Source organism: Girardinichthys multiradiatus, chromosome 1 (assembly GCF_021462225.1).
Source record: "Girardinichthys multiradiatus isolate DD_20200921_A chromosome 1, DD_fGirMul_XY1, whole genome shotgun sequence".
Taxonomy (NCBI): domain Eukaryota; kingdom Metazoa; phylum Chordata; class Actinopteri; order Cyprinodontiformes; family Goodeidae; genus Girardinichthys; species Girardinichthys multiradiatus.
Window position 1 is genome coordinate 21,557,598 of NC_061794.1, and position 11,425 is coordinate 21,569,022.

General features: G+C 39.8%; 1 protein-coding gene across 13 annotated transcripts in view; it reads right to left on the minus strand.

The window, feature by feature from the left end:
* The window catches only part of kif1b (kinesin family member 1B), a 66,325-nt gene that overhangs the window by 12,986 nt on the left and 41,914 nt on the right, over positions 1 to 11,425 (minus strand). For 5 of the 13 annotated variants that reach the window (XM_047364574.1, XM_047364552.1, XM_047364608.1 and 2 more), the window contains 10 exons: positions 8,749 to 8,854; positions 8,625 to 8,642; positions 7,898 to 8,046; positions 6,110 to 6,288; positions 5,157 to 5,297; positions 3,510 to 3,764; positions 1,276 to 1,394; positions 907 to 992; positions 628 to 757; positions 145 to 298 (listed from right to left, as the gene is read on the minus strand). In XM_047364574.1, coding sequence (XP_047220530.1) covers positions 145 to 298; positions 628 to 757; positions 907 to 992; positions 1,276 to 1,394; positions 3,510 to 3,764; positions 5,157 to 5,297; positions 6,110 to 6,288; positions 7,898 to 8,046; positions 8,625 to 8,642; positions 8,749 to 8,854 — 1,337 coding nt within the window. The remainder of the gene's footprint in view (positions 1 to 144; positions 299 to 627; positions 758 to 906; positions 993 to 1,275; positions 1,395 to 3,509; positions 3,765 to 5,156; positions 5,298 to 6,109; positions 6,289 to 7,897; positions 8,047 to 8,624; positions 8,643 to 8,748; positions 8,855 to 11,425) is intronic. The other 8 variants (XM_047364593.1, XM_047364580.1, XM_047364616.1 and 5 more) reach the window with 5 other exon arrangements.

An 11,425-nucleotide genomic window follows, 5' to 3' on the forward strand; every position in this document is an offset into this window, starting at 1 on the left:
AGAGTGATCAGTCAATTCATTTAATATAATAGAGAATATTACAATTAATATCCAAGTAGTGCATCTTATAGAGTTGTTTAAAAAGATGTTTCAGGTGAGCTAAACTATGCAGCTTAGACATAATTTTGAAGAGTGTTGACTCACTTGAACTGGCAAAAGATGTCAGCATACTCAGGTGGGATGCCGCTGGCCTGGAGGACTGTGACACGGAAGGTGAAGATGCTCCCTACCTCCAGCTGGCCTGCCAGCCCCTCACTGTGACTCAGCTTGGTGTCTGGGATGTTACCCAGCTTCAGGTCTGAGGAAGACCACAGGGGTGGGTCAGCAGGTGCAGCGTTGTATTATTAAGTGACTAAAAACTGCAGCGGTTGCCATGTGAATTCTTATGTTTATTCACATTTCAAAGCTCCTGATTCGCAGACGAGTTCCTGCTGTTCACTCATTTTTTAGCTTTAGTAAAAATGATCTCACAAAGTAATAAAAAAAACTGTGTTTGTCTCATTTACATGACAAAGTATTTAAAAGCCTAACTTTGTATCTAACAGGGACATCTACCAAGTTTGTTCTCCGGTGAAGGAAGCAAGGCTGAAATTTACAAGCGGAGAGCTGAAGGTCTGGCAGCCGTACCCATATCGTTGATTCTGTTGAGCTCCTCGCAGGGTGTGATGACCTCTGAGCTCTGACCCTGACCCTCCACAATACGCAGCTCCTCCAGAGACAAGCCAGAGCGGGTCATAACCGTAGAGGGAAAGTCATTCTGATTGGATGGATAAAAGTAGGAGACATTAGCATATATCGCTGGTCTAGAGGAATACATTTTCTATACCAAGTTGATCATTTGGATAGAAAAACAGAAAAAACTGAGTGTCTGAGCTTCAAACTGCTTTTATCTGACTCCAGGCTCACCTTTTTGAAGTATTCATCATCAAAGGAAACCTTGGCAGTTCCCGACTGTCTTACTCCTGACCCGTAATCTGGAGCCTCCTCGTCAGCTAGAAAAGAAACAAACCCTCCTTTTATCCCAACCTGTCACGCAACTAAACTGTCAAAGCAGACCAAAAGGAATGCATAGAGGATCTGAGGGAATCTCTGTGTTGCTAGCAGATCAAATCCCTGAGGACTTTCCCACATGTCGCAATCAGGCTTTCAAAGCAGAAGGCAGAACTAAACATTTTTATGCTACGAATGTTGAAGTATACATTCATACTAAAGCAGGTGAAAACTTTTTAATTGCTGGATTAATCCTGAACATTACAGATCTCATTAATTGCTCACCAGCTATAGCCTGGACCCCCACGCACAGGAAGCCTCGCACCTCGCCCTTTTCTGTAACTACTGCAACCCGATGAACGAGCGGCACGGGGTACAGCAGGTTGCTCAGGTACACAAACGCTCTGAGAGCAAAAGGAAAGGAGAGGGATATGAACAACTACTGCAGCGGTGAGGGCCGTAAATTACGATAATTCAGAGGTTTAAACATTTAACATGTTTAGCGCAAGTTAGAGACAAATACATACAGTAAAATATTAGTTACAATGTAAAGGTTAAGGGCAAAAAAAAAAAAGACAAAATATTAAGGCACTGTGATAAGAAGCAACTACTTAAAAATTTGAATTTATTACATTTAATAGTAAAACTGTCGTTTTTCATACAGCGTAATAGGGCAGCAATAAAGATTGCAAAAGACCAGTTGTGTTTGTGTCTCAGGCACACAGTCATTGACATTTGGTTTTGTGAGATTTGATTTGTAATTGCAGCAACCCTAGCTGGCCACTCTTTCTTCAAAAACCACAGAGCTTCCCTCCATCTCTTAGCTGGAAAGCTCAAGGCCAAACCCGGAAAGGAAACATCAATCTGTAAAATCACTTAAGTCAAGGGCGCTGCAGCATCTGCAGGAACCGACCAGCACCCACACGTTGTCTTATTCCGAGACACAAACACTGCTTATTGCTAAGATACTGTGTTTACAGGAGCTGCTGTTATTTTCTCTCTCTCCATTTTTTCCATTGCCGGTTAATCTGTAGCCAACGTCATTAAGTGTCACATCGATCCATCTTCTACAGGATGTTTTGTACTGACCATGCATCAATTTTTTACGTCTCGGAGATATTTTGTACCCGCCTTCACAACTGATAACTCAAATGGTTTTCTGTAATCTACCCAGTCTACAGTAAGGTTTATGTGATTGTGAGACTTATTAATCATAACTACCAGCTATTCTGATTTGATCAGGGGGCCCCCTGGGCTTAAAGTGAATTGTCCCAAATGGGGATCAGAACCAAAATAGATGGAAGCAGGGTGTAATACAAAGTCTTCCGAAAATAATATACAATTAAATGCAATTAGATGAGATTTCAGCGTTTTTATGACTGTTTATCTCCATAATTCATAAAAATACTGAACTACAGAAAAAAAAAACAACCTGAAAATCAATGGTTTAAGTACCCAGATACGAAATGGAAGGCGAGAAAAAAAATCACATGTGGAAACAAACTGGGCAAATGTCCCTGGAAATGTTAACAGCACCGACACAGTTATATGAATTAAGGAATACTATTAAACTCATTTCAATTTCTTAAAACCTGTAAATTGACAGGTTTTTTAGAGTTATATGACCAAATGCATGACCAGTCAGTTAAAAATTAATTTTCCACACTCAAACATTTCCAAACTGCTCTAATTTCCATGAATAGATCTGTGGAAGCAAGCTAAAGCAGCCAATATGTAAAACATATTGACAAAACAACATTTTATGCCAAGTTTGGTACAAACATTTAATTTAAAGGGTTAATATTGATATTAATATAGTAACTTTTTTGTTTTTTTTAGAGGACTTTAAGGGTGTTGTCTTACGTTTTTATTTTGCTTTCAATTAGTGTTAACTGTGCCCTCTGAAGAAATTGGATGATAAACAGATGTTCCATTTTTATACATTTTAGAAAACAAAGGATGTCAAACTAAAAACAAGAAATGAAACAAAACAAAATAAAACCAACCAAAGTTTAAACAATGAAAAAGCAAACAAAAAGGACAAGTACTTGGTCTGCTTGGTCCCAACAAACAGGCAGTTCTAACAGACAGATGGGAGTTAATGCAGCCAGCAGAGTGTGGCGGTGGAGGATGAGACATCTCACAGGAGGAGGCTGGCAGGAGATGGTGCTGGCTTTTCAACTTGTTTTTTTAGGAACCAAGTCCAAACTGAAAGTTGATTTTAAACAGCCGACTTCAGAGCACAGAAGGATGACTGATCATGTTAAATAAAAAGAAATGTTTCATCTACTTCTAGCTGCGCTGAGTCTTAGAGGAAAAACTATACTTACATATGAGCCTCTGATTTATTCATTAAATACATTAAATGATTCTTAATTATCCCCTTAACCTGATACTTTAGCATCTCCACAGTAAACTGTTTGTATATTGAGCGTATGACTAAAGCAAACCAAGCCAACAGCAGCCCTCCTGTCCCAGCCTCCATGTACAGAGGACGAGGAAATGGTCAGATCACCGACCTTCCCACCAGGATGAACCAGGGGGAGCGGTCGTAGAAGGGGTCCTGGCCGTCGCTGAAGATGTCTGAGCCCTCCTCGGTGCCGGCGTCTGAGCTTGTGTCATCCACAAACGCCTCGTCGTCCATGAAATCGGACATCTCGCTCTGGCGCTCATCAGCCAGCTCGGTAATCTCTGAGTCAGAGGTGGAGAAGGTGGGCGAGGGTGTTCGGTCGGCCAGGTGCTCGTTGACGCAGCCGTTAAAGATGGGAGAGCTGCTGGAGGGGGCAAAGGTTTGGGAACAGCGGCAGGAACCGAGGAAAGGTAACAGCGTAGTCACAGAAGAGTTAAAAAAATGACACAGAAGCTTTGTGAGGCATCAGTGTGCATATTTCATTTTGAGGCATTCTTATTGTTTTTGTAGCTTTTCTATGCATGTCTCACAGATAAATTACAGACGTTTCCAGACTTAACTTTCCAGAGTTCTCAGTTATTTGCAATATATAAAATCGTAATGTTTACAATGACTTTGTGAAAAATATTTCTAAAGTGGATTCAAATAAGGAATCTGCAAGTCAGCAAATGCAAGGAAAAAAAGGACACAAAGGAAGGACAGAAGGAAGGAAGGAAGAAAGGAAGGAAGGAAGAAAGGAAGGAAGGAAGGGAGGGAGGAGGGAAGGAAGGAGGGAAGGGTGGGCATGTTTAGACAATGGGATGGGAAAAAAGTAAAGTTTACAAATATTTATCCATATTCTTTTTTTTTTTTTTTTGTATTTCCATGTTTATCCAGAATTGGAAAATACTGAGATTAAATCCCATACCTGTCCAAACTGTGTGGGAACCCTGGTTTTAGGGCAAATTAATAAAAAATAAGAAGTATTCACTTTTCTTTGCATTCATTTAAAGCAAAACCTTCTGAAAGAGCTTTCCAGTTTAGGATTCATTTCATAAAGAGCCGGTATTAAACTAATCGCAGGTGTCACAGCAAACACTAGAAAAGTTATTTTAAGCCAAAATGAAACGCCACATTAATGGATTAGCATATAAATCTCCTCAAGTATGCAGCCTGAAAGAGGATAAAATACAAAATGCAGAACATTCCCATCTTATGTTAACATAAATTACATCAAGAGAATGACAACCAATGAAAAACCATGTGATGCAGGGCAGAAATAAAGGGAACATAATACATGGTCACAATAACTCAAAATGTGATGTCAAATAAAATGAATATACATTATAATAAATGAGACATTTGGTCAAATGAAGCGAATTAAACCACAAAAACAAATAAAATAGACTGACAAAATTAAATGATGAACAAAATATCAGCTGGTATAAATGACAAACCATGACGTGGAGAACGTGACCGATGCATGAATTTCCAATGACAAGTGATGACAATGAAAAATACAAGAATAAATCCTAAATGCTTCCGTGCAGTTTAGGCATGGGCCTGTAGGCGATACCGGCAGCTTGTAACCTTTAGTGAAACTACCAGAATTTTACTGTATCACTGTTTTCACACAGACATTTCAAACTAAGATGAGATGGGGGCTAGTACTGCTTGATTAATTTGCTACATAATGAAAACAAAAAACAACAGGCAACATCCAGAACCTAAACTGTTCTTGTGACACGTGCAGTAGTGTACATATTTGGCTACACACCTCCCCACGAGCTTAAACCAGTGGAAACGGTCGTAGAACGGATCGTTTCCAGTCAGAGTTCCCTCTCCATCACCATCCTGGTGAGTGGAGGCCATTTCTCCAGCGCGGTCGTACATCTCTCTCATCTGCTCCAGCCTCTGCCTGTAAGTGACCAAACGCACTCAGGGTTAATGGAAGTAGGATGAGAATATATCGCTTATGTCCTAACTGGAGGGGGAGAGAAGCTGTGGATGTACAGATGTTTTGAATTGGACTATTTTCTTTGCAGAGATAAATCCCTGAACGCTGAAAGGCTCTTTTTGTACACCTTCAAAATTAAGATATTTTACCAGCTCCTTTAGAAACTCCTGGTAAAGATGTGTAAAAAGTGTCAAGAGTCATGATCTCAGGATGAAACAAATTCCAACCTTTACATTTATTATGTACATTTATTCAATGGGAGCGCTTCCCCCATTATCAAAGGGGGTAGAGGAAAAGAGAAATCAACTGTGGTGGTTTATGCCTCGTATGGAAGCTCTAATGGGCCAAAATATTAATCTGGGTTGGCTCAACTCCGAGGTGGCACAGAACTTTTTTGTCTTAGGCACACCTCAAAAACGGAAAGAGAGGAGAGCACCCCATTTAAGTTGGGCAGATCTGTGTTGATCTCTGCAAGTCAGGAAAAACCTACACGAAAATTGCTTCTTGCCCATATTCTACAGACAGATTAATCATCAAAAAGTTAAAAACAACTGTAGGATGGATGATTATCAAAGTGTATCCCGCCACCATGCACAGAGAGGAGGATGGTAAAGGAGGAAAAACATTTCAGAGGGAAAGTATGGATGTCTGCATAACAACAGTTTACTCTTTGTACAACACATCTTTACCAGAGGGTGCCAATAATTGTGGAGGGCACAGAACAGTTTAGCTTCACTCATTGCTACACTGTACACATATATTAAGGTTATTACTTGAGTTTTTCCAGGGACCAGTAGTGTGTAGCTCCATTCTTCAGGTCCTGAACCTCAACAGCGACCACAGTACGTGGAAAAGGCCTCGGGTCGCGTTCCTTCTCCGGCTCTGGGGGTTGGAGTTCAGGGGGCAGCGGAGAGTAAAGTGTGTCTGTCAGCAGGACAAACTGGAACTGGACCTGAGCAAACAGAACATTTTGAAAAGATTTTCCCAAAACATTGAGTCAAAAGATCCCATAAGCACTTTGCATCACAATTCCTAAAGTTTTTTCAGCCTAAAACAATTACAAACATTGGATTATTAAACATTAACAGAATGAAAATCCAAATAAAAACCCCTTTGAGAAAAAAATCCTGTTGAAAGCGACTCTTCTGTAACATAAATGAAGCAACATCTTGTAGTTTATGTGGAGTATAAATCACATGGTTTCCTGATGGAAGGCAAACTGCAGCAAACCAGCTTTTGATTTGTTCCCACTTCAATTTGTCTACTTGACAGTGGATCAATGTTGCATTCTGGATGATTTAAAAGACTGAGTGGAGCACAGCTTAGGGTGTTTGTACTGAAAAGTAGCACATGTCTTTTCTTCACCTCATTCAGTCACCATGACATTAAAGTGTCACATCCAGAGGAGGTTGATGTAAAGAAACAAACTGAGGGAGATGCAACATTTTAGTTGAATATCTAAAGGTAAGCCGCACATAAAGTCCCACAGAGCAATCACCGTTTACATTTTGGACTCAAGCGTTTTGTTGTGAATGACTTCTAAACATCAGCGAATGCTTTCTCTCGTGATGCCCTCGATCGCCTCAAGACATCAAGTGGGTCTTAGAGATCCAGTCAGCAGAATGTGCTACGTGTCATTTCTACAGTCATACGCAAACACATGATCGCTCAGAGGATCATTTAATGGCTGCGATGGACTATATAGAACACACCAGTCCAATTCTTTTCCAGTCAAAGACAGCCTAATTCAGTCCAAAGTTAATTTGAATCAACCTAATTCAGTCCAATACAATTTAATCCAAAATTTCCATGCAGAAAAATATCATTTAATCTAAAACTGTCCATTTAAGGAAGAGACCAGGCAACAGCTGTACACCTGTTTATCCGTTTTGCCTGATCCTGTTGTAATTATCAAACCAGCCACATGCCAAAGCTGCAGTCCTTGGCTCCATGGTGTAAATGTGCTATTCATGTTTCCATTTCAGAAACAGTTTTTGAAACGTTTAGAAAATATGCAAATAAAGCAAGTGGTTTAATATACTGCAGCTTGATGCCAAGACTCAGGGGAAGACTTATTCTGAAAATGGAAAAAGGACATTTTAATACATTAATTTCATATTATAATTTGTGAGTTTTTCAATAAGCCAGTTTTATCTGACTGATGGTAAGATCTGCACATGGGTTCATGGCAACCGTTTCACCTCTGTTTGAAAAATGCAATGAAAACAAGGGCTGCACAATATTAGGAAAACATGCTGAATATTGTGAGGACAATTTCAGATGCATTAACATACATTTTCCTTTACATCATTATGACTTCCTCACCACACTCCATGAGCTTTGGCCTCTTGGCCTTAAAGTCCACCCAACTGACCCATCTTTATTGGCCTGCAGAGCAGGAATGCATCACCAAATACTGCATCAAAGCAGTTTTCTGTTATTGTAAAACAATGCACAGTGACATCTCAATGATTTGATTTATTGCGCAGCTCTAATCAAAAAAGGTAACTTCGTAATCGTTTCAAAATATAACAAACCTAAGTGCAGTGTAATTCACTCACTTTCTTCTTCAGCTCCACACTGACAGCGTTGGCCTCTTTCAGGTACACGGCGTTCCCCCACAGCTGGTCGCGCAGGGAGGTGAACTGATGGTATCTCCACTTCCTGAAGGCCCACTGAGCCAGCTCAAACTCATGCTGAGTCCACGGCACTATAGAGAGACACCAAACAGAGGTGGTATTAACATAATGCTCACAGCGCACATTAAAAGGCAAATTAAACCTTTGTAAAAGTCTGAAAGGTTCTCACAGGCAGTTTTGGTTGCTTAAACCCCTCCATAGGTTCTAAGACTGTTAAACTAGTGAAAGAAAATCTGCAGAATTTATAAAGTGGACTATTGTGTCACCTTTAATTGAAGCCAGTATTTCATGCAAGACCTGGCTGCACTGAAAACACTTCCTGTCATCTCCAAAAGAACAAATCCAAACGGATATTTTCCAATTCAGCTCCACACAATTTCTAAAAATATCAACTTACCAACCTCAGCTGGACTTGAGGCATTAACAAATACAAATTAGAAGGAACTGTAGTTGTTAGATGATTAAAGACAATTTGTAGTTGATGGGCTAAAACATTCAAACCTTTACGTAAGGTCATTTAAACAGCTAGTAAACTGTTATGTTGGATTAGTAATACTGGAACTGGTTTCAATTAGTACTGATGGTGGATAATGACTAATTGTACGTTTTAGAGTAAAGATGGTGACAATATAGAAAGTTTTATACGCACATCCCAGTAATTTAGGCTCTGGACACAGAATGTGGGGAAAAAGAAAAATCAAAACCACACAGTTCATTTGTACAGTTTACATTCAGGGACTATACTGCAGAGGAAACAGCTTCGTAACACACACCTTCCTCCTCTTCTTCCTCCTCCAGCTCTTCCTCATCGGGCGTCTCTGCTACCAGAGAGCGGGTCTCCACCTGTTTCTGAAGCTCCTGCAGTTTGCTCTCGTAAACCTGGACACCAACAAACATGAGAACACGGACAGCTGTCCATCAGCTGGACGAACATGTGAGCTCAGAGAGCCATCAGAAACACATTTCAGCCTAAATATCATCCATGGACTGATCCCAGGACAGCCTTCAAACAGCCAGGAGTTTAATTTCTGGGACAAAATGTTGCTGAATGCTGTGATCATTTATCCAAATAAAAGTTTTGGTTACATTTATGCATAATCTAAAATAATGGGCAAACAAGTATGTCACAACCATTTTGTTTGAACACATCAAACAACAGCAGAATATTTCTGCACACTGAGCGTAAAATATTAAAGGTGTGGAAAACGTGTTACTTGGAAATCAGAGCGAAAGATGCTTCCAAATAGATTCGATTCGTAAGTCAAAATAAAACAAAAACCCATAACAAATGATTAAAAATTCTAATCCAAAGCGAGTTTTTGCTTCATTAGAAAATAAGTGGCTACAATGCACTGATTAACAGCTCCCGTTCTAAAATGATGAAAAGGCTGCAGTGGAAGAAGAAAAGAGCTGGTTGAAGCTGAGTCAACTGTAATCCAATGAGGGGTGCCGTCATCATCATCACCATCAGAGAGGCACAGGCAAGCTGTGGTCCCGATGACCTCATCCTGTTTGTTCACAGTCTTCTGGGAAAACAATGCAGCCTTTTCATATGGGGCTGACCTCCTTGCTGCTGAGATTGACCAACAAACCATCAACCAAAGTCTCTGCTTGACTGGAAGACTTTTCGTGTAAAGCTGACGTATCACAATCATAAGAAACTACATATGGTGTGAGATACCATTGGCAGCAATTCCTTAGGGCTTATTTAAAATTTTTTTTATAAGTGTTATACCCATAAATGTGCTGTTTAAGCTTAGAAACCGAATTGTAATCCTTACTCAAAGACACGTGCACATGTGCAAAACAATCAATGTAGTATAAAATAATTGTGCTCTCATAAGAACAATAGCTTTTTTTCATTTCAATGGATAACAATTAAACTCATCAGTACTTTCTTCCTCATCTTCCGCAGCTTCTAAAATAATTAGCTCTGTATGGGTTCTAAACACTGGATTTTTGAATTATCTGCATTGGTGACCCAAACTAAACCGTACTTCTGAAATCTGTTATTCTGTCTGAAATTTCGCATATATTTTTGCAGCTCTTTTCTCTCGCTTTGCATATCCTCCAAACTTGTAAATTATAAATTTGGTCAGCTGGTCTCTCAATGTAATTGATTAAATGTTTTTGACGGGAAGACAGGGTAAAGGAGAACCCTCTTGTCCAGACAGGACGTTCTTCTCTGAATCTACAATGGATTCTTGGCAGCAGATTGTGTGCCTGACTACGATGTCAGTTGCGGACGTAGAAGATGTGTACATATTTGGACTTTTGATAACAGGATTTCTGCTTTTTGGAGTTGGTGGTTACCTGGCTTATAGAGTGATTCGCAAAACCTGTTTAAAGCGTTCCAAAGCTGCCTGCGATGTTAGATGGAGTCTGTAGAGCGATCAACACTCAGACTGAAATGTTAAGAGAGCAGAATCGCAAGCTGGACACGATTCTTGAACAGAGTCCCAGCAGCAATTGGACTCAGACGTTAAAGGATATAATCTTGGAGAAGTTGTACACTCGAGATCTGCGGAAAGTACCAGAAATTTGGCTAGTTGGATTCGCAATTGAGACATACCAGTAAAACTCTTAAGGTGGTTGGAAATTCACAACTGCCTCCACAACATTTATTGTTTTTCTAAATCCCCAATGTGGCCTTGGCAACGTCTGCTAACTGGCTATCGACAAAATATCTCCTGGATGTTATATAAATACGACGCTCTTCCCCAGCACTCCCTTACCAGCTGTGTGCTGATAGGACTATGCAGCTTATTGATAAAACTTTCAGGTGGACTGTCAGTGTTGACAGTCTAATTCTTGCAAACACACTCAGACTTATATATTCACACCCTCAAGATTCCACCGTTTTACATTTTACTACAGCTGTTTTTATACCAATGACCAGAGATTTTTAGATTTCTTAGAAGGATTGTATTACAACAATTTCATACCAGTGAAAGCCAAACATTATTAGTATTTAAAAAGTTTGGACCTACCAGTGACCCAGCTTCTCAACTTAGACTTCAGTGAGTTCCCATGACTGTTAATATTTGAATGATGGGACCACAACAGCCTCATACCAGCAACCTCAAGGATTAATATTATAATTTTTCTTCTAGCACAGGACAAATTCCTTACCATAGAGGACTTAATTAGCTAATTACCTCTATTAGAAAGATTGGATTAGAACCAGCTCTTACCAGTAAACCCCCAAGGATTATTAATGTAATTTGATTTGTTTTTCTGTGTTTGATTTTCTCTATCATTGTAATGTTTTTCCTTGTGCAGCGCTTTGAGTGCCTTGTTGCTGAAAAGCGCTATATAAATAAACTTGACTATATATGTTTTTCCGATAATCTGGTTTAAACAGTTTTTCTCCCTTTACAATTACCAGTGTTCCCAGTCAAAGTGCATCGGCTGCTGCACCATCACTGTCAGGTCATGTGACCTGCTTCT